General features: G+C 45.7%; 1 protein-coding gene across 6 annotated transcripts in view; it reads left to right on the forward strand.

The window, feature by feature from the left end:
* WDFY3 (WD repeat and FYVE domain containing 3) overlaps positions 1 to 24,909 on the forward strand; it is a 242,334-nt gene that overhangs the window by 206,138 nt on the left and 11,287 nt on the right. For all 6 annotated transcript variants that reach the window (XM_047798488.1, XM_047798492.1, XM_047798490.1 and 3 more), the window contains 12 exons: positions 738 to 818; positions 3,864 to 3,918; positions 4,188 to 4,307; positions 6,209 to 6,326; positions 7,220 to 7,326; positions 8,758 to 8,911; positions 14,625 to 14,716; positions 14,937 to 15,149; positions 17,677 to 17,824; positions 18,805 to 18,959; positions 20,085 to 20,243; positions 22,895 to 23,074. In XM_047798488.1, coding sequence (XP_047654444.1) covers positions 738 to 818; positions 3,864 to 3,918; positions 4,188 to 4,307; positions 6,209 to 6,326; positions 7,220 to 7,326; positions 8,758 to 8,911; positions 14,625 to 14,716; positions 14,937 to 15,149; positions 17,677 to 17,824; positions 18,805 to 18,959; positions 20,085 to 20,243; positions 22,895 to 23,074 — 1,582 coding nt within the window. The remainder of the gene's footprint in view (positions 1 to 737; positions 819 to 3,863; positions 3,919 to 4,187; positions 4,308 to 6,208; positions 6,327 to 7,219; positions 7,327 to 8,757; positions 8,912 to 14,624; positions 14,717 to 14,936; positions 15,150 to 17,676; positions 17,825 to 18,804; positions 18,960 to 20,084; positions 20,244 to 22,894; positions 23,075 to 24,909) is intronic.

Here is a 24,909-nt window from a genome sequence, read left to right on the forward strand (position 1 = left end):
AGAATTTTCCCACAGCTCTTTTTTGCCTTTAAAAAAAATTGGGTTAAGAAAAAAATTGTGTTGACATTATGAGCAACTCTGAAAGTAGTTGTAACACTGTCACATAAAGGTTCTTACCCTGTATGTATTTTCATTTGTTAGCAGTGTCTTTGTGCTGGCATGTGTTGAGCTGTTAGCACCACTTGCTGTCATGTGAATATTTAGCTGTTAATTACTCCTTAGGAAATGATTAAGTTGACTGAATTCCTGTGAAGCAGAGTGGCGAGGCTTTTTTTTCTTCCAGGAATGTGGCCACATATATAAAAATCCAAAATGACAGAAGCCTTGCTATAAACCTTTATATTTGGCTTTGGAAACCATCATCTTACTCTTTTTTGTAACAGAGCATTCTCCTCACTGTATATTCCTTTTCCCTGCTATTTACTAAGTAGTGGAGCAGTAAATGCTGCTGCAATTAAGGCCTCCCATTAGATCTGGACTGAAAGGTCATTTCCAATTTAATGCTTTTTCTTTTTTTTGCTTGTTAGGGCACACCCACAGCATTTGGAAGTTCCCAGACTAGGGGTTGAATTGGAGCTGCAGCTGCCGGCCTACACCACAGCTGACAGCAACACCAGATCCTTAACCCACTGAGCGAGACCAGGGATCAAACCCACGTCCTCATGGATACTAGTCAGGTTTGTTACCGCAGAGCCACAACGGAAACTCCAGTTTAATGCTATTTTTAAATTTTCCAGGTTTTTGGCTGTAGTGCCATCTCTAACTGACAGTTCAGAGTCTGTATCTGGGCAACGACCAAACACAAGCGTGGAACAGGGGTATGTTGTTTGCTTCTTGTACATTACAGTTTAGTAGTAAAGTCAGAATCATTTATATCTGGACAGTATTAATTTTTTTCCATCAAAAACTGTGGGTTTTTTTAATCATTTATTTATATATATATATATATTTTTCTACCGTACAGAGGACAATATTATTTTTAATGAGTGTTCTGCCTCACCCTACCCCTGGTGGTGTGCAGAAACGTTTTTAAATACTGGAAACTAGAAGAAAAAAAGAAAATGTATGCAGTGATCCCTCATGTCAAATCAGGGCTCGCATTTTGATCAATTCTTTTCTTATCGTTTACGCATGCATATATTCCTGTGTGTAATCGAGTCCATACTATAAACAAGTACAGAATTTTTTTCTCTGTCTTCTATTCAGTATTATATGTCAACGTTTCCTCTCGTTTTTAAAAAATTCTTTAGAAACATTGCTTTTATTTGCCAGCCATTCATCACATGCATAAACCATTCTTACTCATCTTTATCAGGTTTCCTCGTTATGATAATGCATGTATGGCCCTCTATTTTGTAGGATAAAATCCCCTTAGTAAAATTGTACCAATTTTAAGACTCTTAATACGCAAGACCAACTAGATTTCTGTAAGATGTATACACATCTGCATTCCACCGTTAGTGGATAAGTTTGCTTAGCTCGATAGATGCTTGCCAGCTTGTTAGATTTACTTTGTAATCTTTACCGATGTTACGAAACACTTCATTTTTAATCTGCATTTCTTTTCATATTAGTAATCGAGTTAAGCATATGTATTTTTAGCCATTTAAAGTTATCATTTGTGAATTACTTAATGTTTGCCCATTTTTTTTCCGCCAAGTTCTTTCTTGGTGGTGGTGGTGATAGTTTGGGTGTTGTTTTTTTTTTTTTTTTGAGAAATAATTTACATTGTGTTAGTTTCAGGTGTACAGTGTGATAATTCAGTATTTGTGTGTATTGTGACGTGACCACCTCAGTACGTCCAGTTGACATCCCCTCTGATTCTCATCATCATCGCGTGTGGGACTTTTCTTCTGTAACAGCATTTTACTCTTTTGCTTGTCATGTGCACATTGCCATGTTTTTTCAAGTTCGTTTTTTTTTCTTTTTTTTTTTTTTACATTTAAATTTAAACTTCTATTTTTGTTTGTTCAGATCTATCAGTGGTTCTTTTGTGCTCCTTTCAACTGCTTTTAATCTTTCAGATGATACAGCTGTTCCAAGAATCCATATACCCAGCTTCATTTATAGTCACTCAGGAGCTGGTAGCCCTTTATAAAGAAGCAGTGCTTTGGGGCTACAAATTAATTATTACAGCATGTAGGAAAAGAATTTAAAACTTTACTGGGGATTCTGTAATTTGGAAATAAAATTTTATTCTTACTTGTATGCATCTAAATATCTTGAATTTGTATATTTCTCTTTAAGTTACTGCTTTTATTTTTCGCTAGCTGAGATTTAGCAAATACAAGTGCTGCACATATGCTTTTGTTAATCTCAGAAACATGTTCTATTCCTTCCTAATCATTGGTGTTTTTGTTAAGATAAATACAGGAAGTGAAAGTCCCCCTTAAAGCATTGAGCCCTTTTTCTCCTTGTAAGCAAATGGCTAGCACTTCTGCCTGCCTAGGTAATCGTCCGCTTGCCATTTCACTGCTCTTACCACTTTCTGTGCTGCGTTGGCCATTCTTAAAGAACTGTCCGAAGCTCAAAGGCAAGAAGCAGAAATGCATTTCCAACCTCAGTCTTCTTTGCAGTTGTCCCCTTTCTTACAACGTTGAGGAATGATCACAGCTCTTTTTCCGGGAAGAGTATCCTATATATTCAATTTGCCTGAAGGGAAGAATTTATCTAGAAGTGAAAAGTAGAACCTATACTCTTGAGCTAGATATGCTTATAAACTAAGGTTTATAAAGCTCTTAATTTCCTTTCAGACAATAAAATGAATACTCATGTGCTTTCCTACTGACTCAGTGACCAGTTTGCAGTCTTCATATTATTATTATTATTATTATTATTATTGTCTTTTTTGTTGTTGTTGTTGTTGTTGTTGCTATTTCTTGGGCCGCTCCCGCGGCATATGGAGGTTCCCAGGCTAGGGGTTGAATCGGAGCTGTAGCCACCGGCCCACGCCAGAGCCACAGCAACGCGGGATCCGAGCCTCGTCTGCAACCTACACCACAGCTCACGGCAACGCCGGATCGGTCGTTAACCCACTGAGCAAGGGCAGGGACCGAACCCGCAACCTCATGGTTCCTAGTCAGATTCGTTAACCACTGCGCCACAACGGGAACTCCAGTCTTCATATTATTAATTATCAGTGTTATAAAGCTGTTAAGCCTTCAGGATTTTATAGCATTCTAGGAAAATCTGCTATAGAAAAAAGTGAATAGTTTTCTAACTGGCAATGACTTCCTAAAATTGAATAGTCATAAACTATTCAATTTTCATTCTCTTTTTCAACAGTAATATGTCCTATATCAGTTATTCCAATTTCGTGTCATTAAATCAGTTTATAAAGAGATTTTGCTATAAAAGGTAGAAAGTTGAACTAGATCAAAGTTTTTTAGACTCATTTGTCATGACCCATAGTAAAAAAGAAAGTACACTACATTGCATCCCAAGACACACAGACTTGCTTATAAATACTAAAATTCACAGAAAATACTTTTCCTTACTGTGTCAATGCCTTCTGACATTCTCTATGTTCTTCCATTCGATTCTGTTACTTCATACTTCGGAATGCTGATCACAGGAGTTCTCTTGTGACACAGCAGATTAAAGAGCCCCTGTAGTGGCTTGGGTCTCTGCTGGGGTGCTGGTTTGTTCCCCAGCCTGGGAACTTAACATACCATGGGCGCAGCCACACACACACAAATAATGCTGATTACAACCCACTAAACAGATTTCCTGACCCACAAATAGGTTGTCCTCCATAGTTTGGAAAGGTCTTGGATCCACTGAAATTAAAATTTTCAACTTTGTAATAACTGAGATTTAAAATTACATTGCCTACAATTTATTTAATTACTTATTGGTTTTAGATCTGGATTGCTTAGCACTCTGGTTGGAGAGAAATCTGTGACTCAGAGATGGGAGGTAAGTTCATTGAAAATGTGAGCTTCCTTTGCACTTTATAGTTAGAAGGTCTAAGTCGTACAGTTAAAAGCACTTTAATAATTTGTAAAATATTTACCATAGAAGACATATTTTGGTTTTGTTATTTTTAAGGGAAACAAATGTTTTCTTGTTTTTTGAAATCTGCAAGAAACTGTCCTTCACCTCGTTTTGCATATAAATTTTATAAATGTAAACCTCGTAGAAATAATTGATTGCTTTAAAATGAATCTTTGTTTATCTTTCCCAAGAGAGGTGAAATCAGCAACTTTCAGTATTTGATGCACTTGAACACTTTGGCCGGCAGATCCTACAATGATCTCATGCAGTACCCTGTCTTCCCCTGGATCCTTGCAGATTATGACTCAGAGGTAAATGTCAAATCATTTTGTGTAAGTGGAACTGTTTTCAAAAGTAACTAAGAGATACTGCAGTCGCTCAGAGGATTTCTTTGCTTCGTAGTTTAACGTTTTCACAGACACCCCAAGATGAGCAGAGCCTTAACTTGGGCTTGTACAGTCTGTAAGCTTGACCAGCCTCTGAGACATTAAATGCATGCGGTCTGTTCGATTTTCCAAAGTGCTAGTAAATTTGTATCCGCTGGAGGATGTCCCTGTCCTCTACGCAGCAGCCACTTTCAGAAGAAACAAGTGCAGTTGAGTCACACAGAGAATTTCTCAACCTTGGTACATCCCTGCTGTACTCCCAGCACTGCTCTTCTGGGCTCCCCCATTCGCTCTCTCTCTCGCCACCTCTCAGCAGCTCTGCACCTGCTCCTCTCCCAGCCTGGACTCTCCTCACCCACGCGCATCCTCCCTCTCCTCAGCGGGTCAGCGGGTCAGCGGGTCCCTCCGGCCGGCTGTATGTCATCCTGGAGGACACACTCAGGCACACCTGCAGGGAGCCCTCTGTCTTTTGTCTCCTCCTCCTCCCTCAGCCCCACACAGGCTGTAGCTGTGTCTCTTGCCACTTTCTTTTACAGCGTATGTTGTGGTCGTGGTTTTTGTCCGACCCACTCACCTGTGAGGTCCTGGGACGCAAAGACTGGCCTCTGCAGCTCTCAGGTCCCAACCTCTAGAGCAATGCCTGGTACTTAATATACTCTTCACCTTTGTTGAAATAAGCAAAAAGTAGAAATGAAGTATTTTGCATGTAAATTTCCAGAGGACAAGTACTAACTTGACTTACATGGGTAAATGCGGATCAGTTTCTCCTACCCAAGACTTTTAGAATGTAAGTTGGCAAAATTGGTGGGCCACGATGCCCCATGAAAAGGACACACATTAGGTATCTCACAGGTCCTTACTGCCAATTCCTACTTTTAAAATCCTTAGGAGGTAAATTTTGGCTTCTTTTTAAGTATATGAATTAGGTCAGCTAGAGATAAGCTTTTAAAATAATGTGTGTAGAGAAGGGACTTGAGATTTTACCGAGGGGGATGGGGAGGGAGTGGATGGACTGGGCGTTTGGGGTTGATGGATACAGACTCTTGCATTTAGAGTGGATAAGCAGTGAGGTCCTGCTCTGTAGCACGGGGAATGATAAAATGTGATGGAACATGATGGAAGGTAATGTGAAGAAAAGAATGTATACCTGTATATGACGGGGTCACTTTGCCGTACAGCGGAAATTGACAGAACATTGTGAATCAACTACAATAAAAAAATTTTAATTAAAAAAAATAAAGTAACATCTGGTAGACTGAAGGACCCCATCTCATCTGGAAGTCACTTGGTCTGGTATGATGTCTTTTGGAGCTGAACGGTTTTTTGAGCACTTTGGTTTATTTCACTTCCTGCTCACCTCTGAGAAGAAGATGCTCAGAAGTGAGGTTGGAATGAAAGAGGGAGCCAGGGAAGAGAACAGAAAGGAGACTTTATCCTCCGGTTATGTGGCTGATGGAGGGTGAAGATGACTTGGAGCTTTCGTGTCCACGGTCCCTGCTGTGCCCTGGCCAAGACTGGGAAGGGCTTTCCCTCCTGTTCGTCTCCAAACTTGGATCCTGAGGGTCTTCTTCTGTGAACACAGAGCTTCCAGCACAGCTGTCCTCAAATTGAGTCAGTCAACAACCTGTCGCACGCCTGTGTGTAAAATACGGATAACCGGATCCCCACCAGACGCGTGGCGGCGTTGTCTCGGCGTCCGTTTCTGCCCGTGTGACTCCATCGACACGAGCACGTTCCTAAGTCGTCATCGCCTAGCCGTTGTGTCTGTGTTGGTGAGAATAGAGGGTGTATAGTCATTTGGAATTGGGTTTCATTTTGTGTTTTAGGAGGTAGATCTTACTAATCCCAAGACATTTAGAAACCTGGCAAAGCCAATGGGCGCACAGACAGATGAACGACTAGCTCAGTATAAGAAGCGGTATAAAGACTGGGAAGATCCTAATGGTAAGTAGCGTCTCTTGCCCTGGGACTTCATATCCAAGTTGCAAAAGGGGGCCACCCTTTTGAGTCGGACACCTTTGCGTCTTTCCCCATTTTGCTTGTGCATCATTATATGTATTACATATGCATGCATACACTTTCAGAGTAGAAAAATCAGGCTTTGTGTGTCAGTTGATGGTCATGCTTAGAAGGAGTGTTTTAAGCAGTTTGTCAGGTACTGACAGAAAACTAGGTATGTCTGGTGTGTACAGGGTAGAAGTTTCCCATCATATTATGCCTCTCTCTCTCATCATGTTTAGACCAGGAACTGTGCTTTCCTTTATTGGCTCTCTTTTAATTTTATTGAGGCACTTTTAAAACACCTTTGCATTAAAAAAAAAAAATTAGGATTGACTACCTTCTATAATAAGTTTTCTACTTATGATTTATTATGTTTAATGTTTATCATGTGTCCCCTTCAAAGAGGCAAAGCAAACCAAGGAGAAAAAAGCAAAGCCTAAGCTTAGCCGTATTCCCTGCAGGAACTCTTTTTTCCCCCATGCCTGTAATAAAAGTTGCTCATATTCATAGACAACAGTGTAGAGAAGTCTGTACACTGACGTAATAAAAGGTCGCTATGTGTCAATATCCTGCTTTGTTTGGCATTCATTATGAAAAGTTATCTATTCAAGAAGCCTCAAAACATGAATTGCTCCATGTGCTCAGTTTGGGGGAAAGGCTCAGAATTATACCAAAGTGGATGACTGCCAAATATGTACGTGAGGGATTTGGGTGTCACTGTAGAGTTTTTTATGCCGCAGATGCCAGTAGCATTTTCAAGTCTATTGATTGGTGCCAATTTTTTTGTTCGTATTTACTCTTTTCTTTTTCAATCATGCTTTAATTTTCTTGGCCAGGAGAAACTCCAGCCTACCACTACGGGACCCACTATTCGTCTGCCATGATTGTGGCTTCGTACCTAGTACGGATGGAGCCCTTCACACAGATATTCCTAAGGCTCCAGGTAAAACTCTTGCGTTTAGAAGGTTTGCGTGGTATTCAAGGCTTCTTTTCAAAGTTGTTGCTCTTTTTTTTTTAATATTGTTGTCTTGCGTTACAAGAAGCCCTGTGACGTCGTAGTCACCAAAGTAGTCAAGACAGAATAAAAGTGGAATTTCACTGACCCGAAATTGCTAAATAAACTAGAAGTTGTTCGCAGTAAACTAGTGTCGGGGTTCTTTAGTCAAATAAGCAAGTAGCATGTGCTTTCCAGCCGGGTACATGGAACTCAGCCTTAACTGGTGGAACTCAACAAACATTAAAAAGAAGAGTCATGCAGTAGCTCATCTGCTGTCCTCCTTACTGTAATTGCTTTTCTCCACATTGTCTTTCATGTATTAGCACGTGTAGATGGAATACCTGCTCTAGGTCAGGCGGTGCTCTGTGTGCTTAGAGGACACAGTGGATAAAGACCGAAGCCCTGCTGTGTAGAACTTGGATGTTTTGGTTGAGGGAGACACACATAACCAATAAATATACTGTAAAATGCGTTAGAACGCGGTAGATGCTGCAGAAACATCTAGAGCATGGAAGGAGGACGGGCGGCACAGGCGTGCGGGGAGCACACGGCAGAGTTTTAAATAAAGTGGTCAGTGCGCAGGTCTCCTTGAAGCGGTGAGGTCTGGACAGAATCTGGAAGGAGGGGAGGGAGTTCCCCGTGCAGACGCCTGGAGGACCTGTGTTCCAGGCGGGGAGGGGCCCGGTTGATGTTTGAGGACCTGCGAGGAAGCCAGTATGTCTGGAGCCGCGTGACTGCGGGGGAAAGTGATGCGGGGGGATGAGGGCTGAGGGGCAGCCGGTGCCAGGGGCCTCGGCGTTTCCCACGGTGAGCACCCACACCGCCGAGGGTCTGAGGAGGGGAGTGGAGACGCTGTGAGACCGTGTGAGCCAAGGACGTCCTTTTTCAGTCTGCATTTGTTTTATCGGCCTGTAGCTTTTGGATCACCTTGCTAGTTCTCCACCTGATTCTCACTGGTGTGAGAACGCAAACGTCATGTTAATTTAGAGAATTAGTCAAATACATACATCACTTGAAGTCGTTCCAACCGCAGGCGGCTACGTTAGGTTCTTTGTTTCAGGACAATGGAAGAACTGCTGCTTTCCCTACAGTCTTGCCCTCTCTCTAAAAACTAATCTTTTTTTTAAATAGCTTTTTAAAAACGTTTGTATCTGGATTTCACTTTAATGCCAAACAAGATCCCCCCCTTTGTAAGGAGTGCTCTGAAAAGAGCTAATTTTCTTTGTGTGATTCTTTAAAATTTTGTGTATTCGATGTAGATGATGGGACATTGAGTTGTCACCAAACATTTATTTAGGGTGTTCCAGCCTTTGAGCTGGAAGCTGTGAGGTGGGTGCTGTTGTCTAACAGAGAGGTGCCTTCTCGTTCTGCCCGCAGGGAGGCCACTTTGACCTGGCTGACCGGATGTTTCACAGTGTCCGAGAGGCCTGGTACTCAGCATCCAAGCACAACATGGCAGACGTGAAGGAACTGATCCCAGAATTTTTTTACTTACCAGAATTCCTGTTCAATTCCAACAACTTTGATCTAGGTACGTGGCACCACAGCACTGTCTTAAGAACGCTGGCCCAGAGAAGCCCAGTGGAAATAAGCCGCTCTTCTGACCGTTGTCTGCAGTACATACTGACGACAAAAGGTCTCGTTACCAGAGCAAATGTGGATCCGCTCCCCCGATGCAGTAGAGCTAGTCTGCTGACACTGCGTCGTGGTGAAGGGAAGTGCAGCGTTGACTGTAGGGCCGACCAGGGGGCTGGGCAGCTCCTGCTCAGAAGACTCCGGCTGCGCCGTGGTGGCTTTCAGAGAAGGGGGTTTAAAAACAAGCCTGTGTGAGGAGAGGGTCACAGGGTCTGTGACTGGCGGATGGGGAGGTACCAGGGTGGTATTTCAGGCATCTCGGCCCTCAGCCTTCTGGTTCCAGTTGGTCGGGGGTCTGGTGGTGAGAGCATGCAGTTACCTTCTCCCACCTGCTGGGGGTCTTAGTTGTCTGTAAAACAACTCAAGGATGTGTTACAGGGTGTTGTCTCTCGCCTTGAGGAGAAACTAAAGTGCCTTAATTTTCTTTCTTTCTTTTTTTGTCTTTTGTCTTTTTAGGGCTGCACCTGCGGCATATGGAGGTTCCCAGGCTAGGGGTCCAATCAGCCACAGCAACGTGGGATCCGAGCCGCCTCTGCAACCTGCACCACGGCTCACGGCAACCCTGATCCTTAACCCACTGAACGAGGCCAGGGATCCAACCTGCATCCTCATGGATGCTAGTCAGATTCTTTTCCGCTGAGCCACGAGGGGAACTCCTTAGGTCCTTAACTTTGTTTTATGGCTAAGCTATTATTATTTTGCCTTATCTGACTATTTTCCTTTATTTCTGCATTTCCTCACTTCTCTGATTAAATTTCCTCTTTGGAACTTGGGGGAGGCCTAGGGGACAAAAAAAGCCTTTCTACAAATAAGAGGCAGGGGACACGGGGTGTGGTTGGCGGTGGGAGAGGTTGTCCTTGGGAAGGTTCCTGCTCAGTTTCTATTTCCTTGTGGCTTCAGCGGCTGATAATTACAGCTGGGTGTGTGAGCGTAAACACAGCAAAGAAAAAGAGACTCATTGCGTCCAAATAGCTCTTTGAAACCTGGAGTCTTGGGAAATTTTAAAAATTAACACACAGGGAGTTCCCATTGTAGCTGAGTGGTTAGCAAATCTGCCTAGGATCCATGAGGACGCAGGTTCAGTCCCTGGTCTTGCTCAGTGGGTTAAGGATCTGTCACTGCCGTGAGCTGTGGTGTAAGTTGCGGACGCGACTCGGATGTCGTGTTGCTGTGGCTCTGGCGTAGGCTGTTACTGCAGCTCCGATTAGACCCCTAGCCCGGGAACCTCCATATGCCATGTGTTGTGGCCCTAAAAAGACAAAAATAAATAAATAAGTAAATAAAATTAAAATAAGCACAAATTATATCTAATGGTCTGAGTATCATCGGTTCATTGAAAACGATTGTGAGGTGAAGTTTTATTTGAAAATTAATATGGTTGAAACTATAATAGCCAAGAGGGGCATATCCAGATTTTTCACATATCGTTTAAATCTTTGGTATTGCCTGAGGCACTCTCAGCTTATATGCTAGTAAGTTTTGAAACTTAGAATTTCAGAACAACTTTAAGTAGATCCCTTTTATGCATTCTGTTAGGGTACTATTTTCTAGAAAAACAGAAGCCAATCGACATTTACAATAAAAAGAAATTTCCTTAGTACTCCACCCTCGTTATATTGTCCAGTGGTTGCAGGAAGTAGATTTGAATCTGGCTACAGTTTCTTGGAACACAGTTTGCTGATTTGTTTCTGAATATTTATTTTACAGCATATCAAAATGCCGTTGTTTCTACTTCGGATTATTCGTGCCAGATAGTATTCTGTTTTTCATACTTTTTTCATGCCCTTGTATCACAACCGTATTTAAGAGTCAACATTATAAACCATTGCTTTGCTACCTCAAAAAACTTAATAGAAAACACAGGGAATATTCACATCCAATATATTGGATATGATGAGTGATTTTTCTTTTTTTCTTTTTATTTTGCTTTTTTAGGGCTGTACCTGCGGCATACGGAAGTTCCTGGGGTAGGGGTCGAATTGGAGCTGCTGCTGCCGGCCACTGCCACAACAACGCAAGATCTGAGCTGCATCTGCGACCTACACCCCAGCTCACGGCGTGAGATCCCTGACCCTCTGGTCCCCGACCCACTCAGGGATCAAACCCTCACCCTCGTGGATACTAGTCGGCTTCGTTTCCATGGCACCACAACGGGAACTCGATTTTTTTTTTAATATAATTTTTATTTATGTAATTTTCCATTAGCATCTCAAACCTTGTGAAATTATAGCTCCAGATCCAATGCGAAGGATAGGAATCTGTCAATAGCCCCAGCAAAAGTCCTGAAATTGAGTTTCATTACCTCTGATTGGGCCTGAAGCTTACCCTTGAGCAGCGAAAACACCTGTTCTAGGACTTGGAGGGAGTGGTGATTCCTCAGAGGAAGAGAGTGATGGTGAAAAGGGAAAAACAACGAATGTGTACACAGCACTTGAACCTGGATGCCCATTAATCTCTTACTATGTTCACTTACTATTCACCTTCCCAGGGACTCCGCTTTCAAAGACACAAACACAGAGAGGTGCCAAAAGACGGAAATCCTCCAGTATTCCAGAGACAGTTATCATAAGTTATGATGCAAAAACGTCCTAGCCAGACCACTTACAACCCTCACCTAATTATCCTCTTTTAAATAAGTAAATAAAAGAAAGGTCTTGCATCTTTTTCATGCTCACCTTCATAACAAATCATCTCCCCTCCATGAAATCACTTAAGAAACACTTCATGTAGGAGCTAAAGCGGGAAAACTAGAAAACACAGGGTCATCTTCATGGTCTTGGGTGTGAATGAACAGAGCGAGCAAAAATAACAAAAAAGGATAAATTGGATTTTATTAAACTTTAAAACATCTGCCTCCGAGGTTTTTATGAAGAAAGTGGCGAGAAAACCTTAGCGACGGGAAGAACATATTTGCAAATGTTCTGTCTTGTAAGGATCTAGTATCAGAATGTAAAGAACTACAACTCAACAGTAATAAGATAAGCACCCCAAGTGACGGAGCAGAGGGCCTGCACAGACATGTCTCCAGAGAAGCCACACGGATGACCAGTAAGCTTAGGAGAAGGTGATCTGCATCACTAGTCATCAGGGATGCAGGTCAGAGCCACTTCACATCCACGAGGGTGGCTGCAGTGAAAAACCCACATAAATGGAAACTGATGAGTATGTGGGAAAGGTAGACGCTTCGCATGTTGCTGAACAGAATGGTTCAGCACTATGGGAAGCAAGGTTGATGGTGCCTCAAAAAGGTAAACGTTGAATTGCCACGTGACCAAGCAATTCCACTCCTATAATTATCCAAAAGAACTGAAAACAGGGATTTAACAAAGACCTGTACGTGCACATTGTAGCAGCATTACTCACTGTAGCCAGATGGTAGGAAGAGCCCAGCCCCCCTTCCATCAATGGATAAACAAATGGTGGAATATGCATACAATGGCATAGTATTCAACCATGAAAATGTATAAATGCTACAACATGGATGAACCTCAAACACTTGATACCAAGTGAAAGAAGCCAGACACCAAAGGTCCTGTGTGTGATTTCAGGTACATGGAATGTCCAGACTAGGAAATTCCATAGAGACAGAACACAGATGGGTGGTTGCCAGTGGCTGGGGGATTGGCTGTCGGGGTGAGAGGAATGGGGAGCAGCTGCGTAATGGGTTTAAGATTTCTTTTGGGGGTGATGAAAGTATTTTGGAGCTAGATAGAGGTTGTAGTTGCACAATATTGTTAATGCACAAAATGGCACTGAATTGTTCACTTTAAAATGATAAATTTTATGTTGTGTGAATTTTACATAAAAATAATGAAAACCAAACAATACTGTCTCTTCACCCAGAAAAGATAGTAAATGGTGCAAAAGAAAGGGCACGTAGGTTGTTTTCTCTGACTCTGGGATGAGTTCCCTTCAACCGCTGGTCTTATCTTTACACCCTGGGCTCTACATGCAGGGGAATTGCAGTGCAGCAGAATCAGACCAAGAGCTTTCTACAGACTGTTCCCTTTAAATGACATTTGAAAACTGCAGGTAGTGCTGAGGAAATAAAACTATATCACAGGGTATTCAGCAAATAGGCAAAATTTTGAAAAATAGATTATATTCTCAGGTAGCCTGGGGGTTATTACTAGCTTCTTAATATCAAAAAATTAGGCCTAGGAGTTCCTCTGTGGCTCAGCAGTTAACCAACCCGACTAGCATCCGTGAGGACGTGAGTTCAATCCCTGGCCTCGCTCAGTGGGTTAAGTATCTGGTGTTGCCATGGTGCTGGGGTGTCAGTTGCAGACGCTGCTTGGATCTGGTATTGCTGTGGCTGTGGTGTAGCCTGGTGGCTTCAGCTCCGATTCGACCCCTAGCCTGGGAACCTCCGTGTGCTGCGGAACACGGCCTTAAAAAGACAAAAGACAAAAGACAAAAAAAAAAGTCAATATAAGGAAGTCATCAAACTACATTGATGAAAACAAGATTGTTTCTAAGGGAAACGTTTTTATTGGCCCTTACTCGGAACTGTCTTTGTGTTCCAAAATTTGGGCAATTATAATACTTCTTTATGAAAATTTCTAATACAGCTATTTATCTAACCAGCTGCTGTTAAGCTGATGAGTTAACATCATATATAGAATCATTTTTTTGCAATGATTGTCTGGTGTGTACTTGGAAAACCTCTGGAAGAGAATGTTAACTTCCTGACTTTTTTTTAAGCGTCAGTCCCATATAATGTGTTTTGTTGTCCATGGATTCCGCAGTAGTTTTTTTACTATTTTAGACATTATGTGGCTAGGACGTAAATAATCATTTTTGTGGACAAAGTACTATTTGGTTATGAATTATCACCACCTGATGTTTTTGTTTCTGCCAGAGAGCCCCATACTCTTTCCAGATGTTTTCTCTGTTAAATGATATAATAGCAAAAAGGGATCTTTTTCAGATTTTATTTTTTGTAAACGAGAATTCTTGCAGCAAATACGTGTGAGTTCTGCAGGATTCTATCAAGAATTTCAGAATCAGGTCTGTGAGAAACCACATGTATTGCAGGTATTTCTAGAAGACTGAGGCACTTGTATTTCCTTTTAAGCCAAGGAAGCATTCAGACTGAAAGTGGCCGAGGAGCTGGGTTCCTCTGCCGTGTGAATGGCAGAATTTTGTCACAACGTCAACAACAAGAAATTCAGTACTAGTTCATTGCTGTTGACTCGCCAGGCTTCTAGCATTCTGGAAAAGCCTAAGCAAATGTTTAAGGGAAATCGTCAGTGGTCTCCCAAATGAGAAGTGTCAAGAAAGAGATTGAGTGGACTTGTGTGGTGTAGCTCAGCCTTTCCTGGAGTCGCTTGAGCACGAGGGCCCCTCAGCTTGGCCAGCGGTGGGCCTCTCCCGGGAGTGCTCTCGGGAGCAGTCTTGGGGAAATACCAGACTCTGAGGATGATGCGCTGAGGGCCCCTCCTGGCAGGAGGATGAGTGGACTTGGGGAGGATCTCTGAGGGCCTCTCTGGTCATAAAATTTGATAGTTCTGGTAATGGATCCAACCCCCTGTTTCTCCGATCCTTTAATGTGAAGTGACTCTTTATCTCACGCTTTCCTTTTCTTTTTCATGTATCTGGTCACACAGGCTGTAAACAGAATGGCACCAAGCTTGGAGATGTCATCCTTCCACCCTGGGCGAAAGGGGACCCACGAGAGTTCATCCGAGTGCACCGAGAGGTAACAGCAGGACGCTTTGCGGTTGAACCGAGGTGTCGTTGTCACTGACCACAGTGCAAAGAGAGGACCTCGAGCAGTGTAGCCCCGTGTGTTTAAGTCACTAATGTCATTTGTGGGGTTGTTAGTTACCTTCCTTTCTGCCGACCGCTGGCCAGTCCTTTGACCCTCTGAGGGCGCGACCAAAGTCAGCCGGTGACCGAGCTGTGTTTGGACGTTGCAGGCTCTGGAATGTGATTACGTGAGTGGCCATCTGCATGAGTGGATCGACCTCATCTTCGGCTACAAGCAGCAAGGCCCCGCTGCCGTGGAGGCTGTCAACGTCTTCCACCATCTTTTCTACGAGGGGCAGGTGGACATCTACAACATAAATGACCCGCTGAAGGAGACGGCCACCATAGGCTTCATCAACAACTTTGGCCAGATCCCTAAACAGGTATGGGTGGTTTTTTCGTGTCATCCGCTTCATTTTTTTAAGCTCTGCAACATTTCTCCAGAAGGTAGGTGACCATGGGATCATTGAGCTTAGACTGAGTTTTTAATGGCGAACCAGGAGCGTCACTCAGTAGTTTCCGTAGGTTCCTAGAGTATTCGTCCTTCCTCCCTTGTACAGGCCAGATAAAGAGAGTTTCTTGGTCAAAGAGGATTTTCTCCTGCAGGCTAGTAGCGCAGGGCCTGCTTTCCTGTACCTGTGCACATCTTGGTCAGGGAAGCAGATGGGGCCTTGGGGGCCCCAGTATACACAGAGGTGGGGTTCGCCCCACGCCAGTAGAGAACCAATGCTGACTTTAAACATTGTCCTATGAAGTCATATTTAGAATGAACCGAATGAGGAGCAGAGGAGTTCCCTTCATGGCTCAGCAGACACGAATCTGACCAGCGTCCATGAGGATGCAGGTTTGATCCCTGCCCTTGCTCAGTGGGTTTAGGATCTGACATTGCTGTGGCTGTGGTGTAGGCCAGCTGCTACAGCTCCGACTCAGCCCCTAGCCTGGGAACCTCCATATGCCATAAGTGCGGCCCTTAAGAAAAAAAAGACAGATGAGCAGCAGAAAGCCTCATAGTGGCTCTGAGAACAGATAGTGGTGCTTTGGATCTGATCATTAGTGTAGGTCTGCCAAGTGCTGTGGGTGAGAGGACATGGCACGGAAAGGCCCGGGCCCAGCCCTGCACCAGCTGCTCCAGCCACTACCTGCAACCACAAGAGGAAGACCCAGAGCTTAGCCTCTCAGCACCCAGATGCTGTAGCTCGGCACCCAGAGGCGTAGACCTCTCACCTTCGGCCATGAGCAGACCTCCATCAAGGGACTCGCTCGCTTCCCCACCCCCGTTGTCTAGGGCACACGGGAGGGCTGGGCCACCGGCGGAGGCCACAGCACTGTGGAGAAGGCTCACATTGCCAGCTGTTCAGACCCCCAGCCTTTCTCCCAGGAGCCCTGGCCTCTGCACCATGGCCCTGGCTCTCCTCCTCTGGTCCTGCTTCAGACATCTCGCCTGGATTCCCTTTTTGTAGGTTAACCAGCTTTGAGGTTTCCAGGGTTGACCTGGGGAACACAACCACGGTAAGTGTCTGTATTGGGAAAAGTCACAGTGGACACAGCGGGACAGCCTGTAGCCGCTCCACTCCATCCCCCCTGGGCCCCAGTGCAAGAACCACGTTCACTCTTAAAGTGCACTGCTTGTTAATAAACCCCGGTCATTCCCAAAGAACCCTAGCTGAGTCTTTCCCTTTACGGAGGGTCACAAGTTCAGGGAGCATGTTTCATATCCTCTGGGAAACAAATGCTCTGAATGAAGAAATTAAAACGCAGGCACTGCTCTAGGAGTCTTGTCCCTCTTTTGCATTTAAGAGGCTAACAGTCTGGGCGATAGAGTTTAGATACTAACATATTTCTAGGACATTCCAGAAACTAAGAGAAAGTGCTTCCAGCTACACCCACCCTAGAAGCATCTAAGCTGTGTGCTCGCCATATTGGTCTGTCTCTGTGTGCCCTGCCCTGGCTCGTTCTGTCCGCAGGTCCTCAGAGAAAGTTCTTCAGTAAATGTTCATTCATGAACATGCTCAAACGTATGTGGGTCTTTTTGTATGATTTCAGAGTCTTGTCTCATTATTAACATTTATAGGAAGTGAACAGAACCCTGATCCTAAGCCCTGCCTGTAGATAAAGCACAAATTACGTGTCTAAAGGTTTGGGAGCCTAAAATATACATCTTCCTGTATACAAAGTATTTTATATATATATATATTGTTTTTCCTCCTGGAAGCGCAGAATGTCAGATTCACACAGCGAGAGGGCGTGGCAGTCATCGTGAATCTCGTTTCACGTGGGGTTTGCCGGATGGCTTTGTCAACGACTCGTCTCCCGACAAACGAGTCTGCCCGTTTCCAGGATCTGCGGTATTTGAAGCATGACCATCCTCGGTGCACGTGGTCACCGCCCAGTCTGGTAGAAACGCGGAGCGGAAATGCCGCAGACCCCTTACGAGCGTCACAAAGGGAAGGAAGGGCAGCCGTGCGGGCACGGTCAGCGAATTAGTAGCCCCACACTGCCAGCCGCCGGGGAGCCAGAAGCCGCCTGCTTTTAGAGAGAAGGGCGGCGGCCCTCGGTGGCCCCGGGCTGTGAAGCATCGGCTGCGTTTTGAGCATCACTGCAAGAGAATTGTCCAGCCGCTGTCCTTTGAGTGGATTCATTTCCTTTTGAAAAGCTGTCGTGGACTCAGTGTGGCAGAGCCTGCTGGCCACCCACGCTGTGGGATCCTAGTCCTGCCCCACTGCCTGGGGCCCGAGTGCTGTCTCCCTCCCAAGCTCCCTTACCTTTCTTTCCTCAAACGTAACATGTGGTCATGTGATGCCTAGTGGTTGTCGTGACGTGTATGTGAAAGCTCAGCAGAATACCTGGCATATAAAGGGGCATAAAAAATGTTAGCTTTCGCGATAAAACGTGTCCTCTTTCTCACACCAGCTGTTTAAAAAACCTCATCCGCCCAAGCGCGTGAGGAGTCGACTCAACGGAGACAACGCGGGCATCTCGGTCCCACCAGGATGTACGAGTGACAAGATCTTTTTTCATCATCTAGACAACTTGAGGCCTTCTCTCACACCTGTAAAAGGTGAAATGACAGGAAACCGGCTGGCGGTTCAGGATTCTGGGGGGTTGTTGAGTCATCCTGGTTTGGCAATAAGCGATTTGCTTTTCAGCCCACATGCCGTCTGTAAGAAGTGCTGCCTCGTCAGATACCTTTTCCTTTTCTCTTCTCTTCTTTTGGCCTGTTGGGTTTTGCATCGGAAAGAATCCAAAAGGTTTCTTCTCTCTGCTAAGATAGTGAAAACTCTAATGTACCCAGTCTCGTAGTTGAGCTTTATATTATGCGTATAGAAAACCTTGTGTCATCTTCACTGACACATGTCCTCCTAAATCAAAAATAGCAGGAAGGAGACTGTCTTCCCTGGGCCAACTAAAAGCCTCTTTTATCTAATGTTATTTAAAATTACTCTCCCAAGTAGATTCTTTTCCCTTAGAATGAAAAAAGTGTTTTGCCAAGCCTTAAAGTTGTCACATAAATTCCAAGATGGGAGCATCAAAGTCTCTGCCATTTGCCTCATTACACAGACTCTGCCCTTTGCCACCTCCGGCCACCACCCAGAGATGGTTCTGGAGCGCTGGTGTGGTTGGCAGAGCCAGGCTTCTCGGGGAATGTCAGGGTCGTCTTTCAGGAAGTCCTGGGCGGGGAGGCGCTGAGGGCTACTAGCCTGGTCAAAGGTCTGCTGGCATTCGGGGTCACGGCCCAGATCAGTGGGGCAGCCCTGGGGATCAAGAAGGCAGGCCTGAGGCTAGGAGCCAACCCCGAGAACATGTGCAGAGAAAGGAAGCCCGGAGGGAAGTCGGCAGAGCACCAGCCAGGGTCAGCATCCGCCCAGCACGTCAGCAGCAGACTCCAAAACCAAGGCCTCTTTCTAAGGTCATTTGGTCCTAATGCAGGTGTCAAGATGCTTGATTCGCATGATGTTTGAGACCGTTTACCATCCTCGAGGAGATAACGAAGTTCATTCCCTGTCCCTGTTCTAACGGGGGCTGATTTGTCCTCTACAGAACTCAAAGAGCCCGTGGGACAAATAGTGTGTACGGATAAAGGCATCCTTGCCGTGGAGCAGAATAAGGTTCTCATCCCACCAACTTGGAACAAGACTTTTGCCTGGGGCTACGCAGACCTCAGCTGCAGGCTGGGAACATACGAGTCAGACAAGGTTTGCCTGGTTTCTTGCTCACTCATTTCATCTCACTCTTCTGTGGTCTGGGTATGCTGCTGAATGGGGAGGGGGAGCTTCTCAGCTCTGCTCCACAGCCCAGAGGAAGGGAGAGCTTCATGGCCTCAGGTTAGGGTGCAGGAGCCAGTGGACAGGTCATGTTTTCTGCAGAAAAGCCTCTCTTGCAAAGCTGTGTACCAGGGACTAGCCGTTTCCCCCCCGACTCAGAGATTTTCCTCCAGGAGGTCCCAGCCAACCAGGTCTTCAGTATTTCTACCAACCAGGAAAGGTTCCTTTTGAGTCAGTATCTGGCCGACTTACTATTTCAGCACTTTTTTTTTTTTTTTTTTTTTTTGCTTTTTAGAGCCACACCCGAGGCATGTGGAGGTTCCCAGGCTAGGGGTCAAATCAGAACTGTAGGGGATGGCCCACACCACAGCTCATGGCAATGCGGGATCCTTAACCCACTGGGGTCAGGGATCGAACCTGCATCCTTATGAATGCTCGTCAGATTTGTTTCCGCTGAACCATGGCAGGAACTCCCATTTCAGCACTTGAAGGGCTGGCAGAAAACCTCCGCCGCCCCCCCGCCCCCGCTGCCCCCCCACCCCTCAAGGAGCCATAGCTCCTGTTCCGAGTCCCAGAGGCGTCTCTGGGAAAGGCGGGGTGTCGTGCCCGGGGCCCCCGTGTTCACCCTCTGACAGTCCTCTCCTGGACACGTGCGAGGGCCAGGGTGTGTAACGCGGTTCTGTCCGCATACCCACTGAACTGCAGGCTCGTGCTTTGCTTTTCCCTCCGGCTGCAGCAGAAGCATCCTTTCACCCCCTGCCTCTTACACAGCATCACACAGTCTCACCATGGCTTTCCCAGACTGGGGAACCTGGAGACCCCCATTCCCAGCAGAGTCCTTTTGCCTGCGGTCTGCAATAGCAGCAGGTGTCAGGAGGCGGTGGGAGGAGCTCAGAGTAGAGCTTCCCTGGAGCTGTGGATCGATTGAAACCAGCCCAGCACCTCCCTCGGGTATTTGCCTGCGAGGGACCTACAGAGATTCTTCTCCGCTTGTTCTGTTTCAGAAGTTCGTGGTGCTGGCTGGTTTGCATGTCTCCCATCTGTTGTGTTTTGCAGGCAGTGACCGTGTATGAGTGTTTGTCTGAGTGGGGCCAGATCCTCTGTGCCATCTGCCCCAACCCCAAGCTGGTCATCACGGGCGGAACAAGCACAGTCGTGTGTGTGTGGGAGATGGGCACCTCCAAGGAAAAGGCCAGGACGCTCACCCTCAAACAGGTAACGGGAGGGGCAGAAGGGGGGCCCGGCCCGTTCCATCTCAGCTGCCCACGCGCTCGGAAACTTAAAAACTTCCTTGATCCCAAGGTGCTTCGGATATGATGGCCAAGACCAAAAGAAAGTGTGTGTTCTTGTGCTGGAAATGAGGCTTTAAAAAAGGAAATGAAATCAGAAGATGCTGTTTCTAACAATGATCTAAGCTGGCACTTTTTTAAAATCTGAAGCAGCCTGTCTTTGGGTGATACTGTGTGTAACATATTTAAGTAATATAAATGCTTCTCAGAAGTTATATCTAGGTATAAATTTTTGCAAACCAAGTTATACTGGCTATTGATTCATATTACTTCTTTTCCAGATGACTTTTATTTATCTAGACCATTAAATCTTTGATTCTTTTGTTTTACTTTTTTTTTTTTAAGGGCCGCACTCGCCGCTTATGGAAGTTCCCAGGCTAGGGGTCAAATCAGACCTGTAGGACTGACCTACGCCACAGCCACAGCAACGCCGGATCCTTAACCCACTGAGCGAGGCCAGGGATCAAACCTGTGTCCTCGTGGATACTAGTCAGGTTCCTTTCTGCTGCGCCACACAGGAACTCCCCCTTTTGTTTTTCTGCTTCTTCATTCATCGCATTCTTTTTTATTTTATTTTGCCCTTTCGTACCCACGACATACGGAGGTTACCAGGTTAGGGGTCAAATTGGAGCTGTTGCTGCCGGCCTACGACAGCCACAGCAACTCAGGATCCAAGCCGCATCTGCAACCTAACCACAGCTCAGGGCCAGGGAGTGAACCTGCGTCCTCGTGGATGCTAGTCAGATTCCTTAACCCCTGAGCCACAATGGGAACTCCTCATTTATCATATTCTTAAGAACATGACAAACTCATGAATGTATTCAGTAGAACCATCAATGACTTTATTAATAAGCATTTTCGATCACTTGTTATGTACTGATTCTATTATAAATTTTTAATTAGAGCACAGATCCTTTCATAATTAAGCCATTTTTTTATATTTGATTTTTAAGTGAATTTAACTTTCTCTTTAATGGAACTTATAAATCTAGATTTTTTTTTTATAATACAAAATTGAAAAGGAGTGTCATAATAATATCTTCCATTAATCGAGCACCTGCCCTGTGGGGGGCACTGTGTTAGGGTTTTTCTTTTTTTTTTTGTCTTTTTTGTCTTTTTGCCATTTCTTGGGCTGCTCCCGCGGCATATGGGATGTTCCTAGGCTAGGGGTCCAATCGGAGCTGTAGCCACCAGCCTACGCCAGAGCCACAGCAACTCGGGATCCGAGCTGAGTCTGCCACCTACACCACAGCTCACGGCAATGCCGGGTCGTTAACCCACTGAGCAAGGGCAGGGACTGAACCCACAACCTCGTGGTTCCTAGTCGGATTCGTTAACCACTGCGCCACAACGGGAACTCCCAGGGTTTTTAAAAAATGTAAAACTTCAATCCTGACGATTCTACGCGGTGGTCACTAGCTCTGTTTACACCTGAAAAAACCCACGCCTTAGAGAGGTTAAGAGACCTGCCCACATCACACTTGGTGATAAAGCCAGGATGCAAACTCAGTTCCATGTGACTCCAAAGCAGTTTTAAAGCCAGACTCAAACAAACAGTGTGTTTAAAATACGTTTGGAAAGAATTCGGCCCCTGGCACTTGGACCAGCGACTGTCTATATAGTCCAGAAACGTCCCTGGTTGCTGAGTCCGAAGGGGAGCCACTAAGAGACGTGAGCAGATCCAAGGCCCACAGTGCAGTTTGCTGATACAGACTCTCCTGCTCACCGTATTTTCACTTTAGAAAATGGGCTTTGAAGATAGCGTGCCTGTAACCCCTCGGTAGGACCTGCTTCTTACTTAAAACAGCCTCTGGGCTTTGCTAAGTGTATGTAGGAAGGATGGCTGCGGGACCAGAAGCTTATGCCAGCTCAGCGGTGACACAGTGACTACTCAGAAATCCCTAACAGGAATCTGAATCTTTTTCTTCAAAATATTTGTTTTCTCACATTGCCCTCTTCCTGGATCCTGTTTCTCTCCACTCGCCAGCAAGAGAGAGAGGCTCTCATTCTCTTTGGAAGAAGGGGTCCCTGTCGGGCGCAGGGCATGTCCGGGTGTCTCCAGTTCAGTGACAGGTGCTCAGCAGGCACAGCAGGACCACGTTGTCCTTATGTCCCTCTTGGACCCCGTACTCCAGCCATGCGCTTTGCAGAGTTTGTACCCTAAAAATCCACCCAGTCGCAGTTCCTTAGCGTGGACTTAGCAGAAGTGATTGGCATAAGGGAGAAGATTCCGGGTTTACGTTCTGGACTTGGGGCTTGTCATCAGGACATCTCCACAGAGAGACGGTGTGAAGAGACCCGAGCTGGGGTGCGGTTGCCATTCTCCTTCCTCCTAAGACAGAGGCCCGCGTCGGCAAGGAGATAACATAAAACTGGAGATGAGAGCCTCCAGATCCTCCCACCTTCCCCGGGGGGGGATGTGGCGGGGACGGGGACAGCAAGAGTGAAGACTTGCCAGCACTGCTGTGCGGGGCACTCGCTTCCAGCTCCCACGCTGTCAGCTCCCCGTGGCGCAGATCTGGAGTCACGTCGGAGCCCGCCGCTGTGTCAGCCCGGTTTTATCTGTTCTTCTTTTAGGCCTTGCTTGGCCACACGGATACTGTCACCTGTGCCACCGCATCATTAGCCTATCACATAATTGTCAGTGGATCCCGCGACCGAACCTGCATCATTTGGGATCTGAATAAACTGTCGTTCCTGACCCAGCTCCGAGGCCACCGGGCTCCCGTTTCTGCTCTTTGTATCAATGAATTAACAGTAAGTGGTCGGTCTATGTGTGGGAAACCAGGTAGCTCTGACCAGCATTCATTTTATAAAAGCCGCTTATTTGATTAATGCACTGCTTGAAAAAGCAAATGAATATGAAAGTTGTAACCCACAGAGCAGTTATGTCTTAAAAACCAGTCAGTACAGCAAACTTTAAAGAGCAAGATTGGGTTCAAAATAAAACATTGTAGAATAAAAGCAAGGAATTTGTGGGATTAGTTAAAATTCTATAGAATTTTTTATAAAATATATTACAAGTATTTATTTATTTATTTATTTATTTATTTTGTCTTTTTATCTTTTGACGGCCATACCCTTGGCATATGGAGCTTCCCAGGCTAAGGGTCGAATTGGAGCTATAGCCGCCGGCCTACGCCAGAGCCACAGCAACGCCAGATCCCAGCCAGGTCTGCGACCTACACCACATCTCACGGCAATGCCCAATCCTTAACCCACTGAGCAAGGCCAGGGATCGAACCTGCAATCTCATGGTTCCTAGGTGGATTCGTCTCCGCTGCGCCACAACGGGAACTCCCAACGTGTTTATTATGTTTAATGAAAAGAGTAACGTTTGGGTATCCAAACGAGAAGAACTTCTTGCACAGCCGTTTATGTGAATAGATCCCAGAGTCGTCCCAGAACATTCTCTCTCCTCAAAAATACGGTGGATCAAAAGCAAATAAGTGCACTGACGTCGGAGCCCCCCACCTAGACTGGTGGGGAGGGGGAGTCATGGCTGAGTGTGTTGGTAAACAGAGGAGCCAAGGGTAGGTTTAGAAAGACTGAGGTCTCCGCATCCAAGGGCCATGTCGGCACACCTGGATGATGGCGAAGCCGCTGTGTGCCAACCAGCCAGGCCCCCGAGCCAGCACCTCTCAGCTCTGCGCGTCCAGTCCCACCGTGACCTTGGCCCCGCCCGGGGCCTCCCTACAAGACACACAGCGTAGTTCTAGCCAGGTCATGGCATCACCCACGGGCAGCTCTCCTCTTCGGGGAGGCTGCGTCTTTCATTTCTACCAGAAAATACTCAGTACTGTGCATTTAGTCAAAGGAAAAGGGAAGTGACTCCGTTCTAGTTAATGGCACTTAGATTCTCATATGAGCAAGAGTAATGAGTTGGGAGTGAGTGGGAGTGAGTGGGGATGAGGCATCTGATTTGTTTGGATATATTCGAAAGGCTTAAAGTGTTTTTAGGACAGCACCTTGGGTTGGTCCTGCAAGCACACCTAAGAGTTTTATGGAAACGCCAGTGCAGTACAACTGCTCTCAACTCCGCCGTGTTGCTCTGAGTCAGACGCTTGATGGTACTCTTTCAGGCACTCTGTTTTGGGGTGACTCCTCACTTAAACACTGAGAATTTTCTTTCTTTTTTCTTTTTTTTTTTTTTTGTCTTTTTGCCTTTTCTAGGGCCGCTCCCACGGCATATGGAGATTCCCAGGCTAGGGGTCAAATCGGAGCTGTAGCCACTGGCCTACACCACCGCCACAGCTACTCGGGATCCGAGCCCTGTCTGTGACCTACACCACAGCTCACGGCAACACCGGATCCTTAACCCACTGAGCAAGGCCAGGGATCGAACCCACAACCTCATGGTTCCTAGTTGGATTCGTTAACCACTGTGCCATGACAGGAACTCCTAAACACTGAGAATTTTCTTAACAGTTGTTATTTGAGCCAGCACACACCCCCTGTGTTGCAGTAGTTGCTGCCGACACTACAGAAGTGTCTGACTTTTCCCTTTTAAGGTGCTTTTGTAATCTTTTAGTAACTCATGAGAAGATTGCTGTTTCTTTTCAGTTTTTGCAGCAGCTGTCCAGTCTGCTTTT

Source organism: Phacochoerus africanus, chromosome 10 (assembly GCF_016906955.1).
Source record: "Phacochoerus africanus isolate WHEZ1 chromosome 10, ROS_Pafr_v1, whole genome shotgun sequence".
Taxonomy (NCBI): Eukaryota; Metazoa; Chordata; class Mammalia; order Artiodactyla; family Suidae; genus Phacochoerus; species Phacochoerus africanus.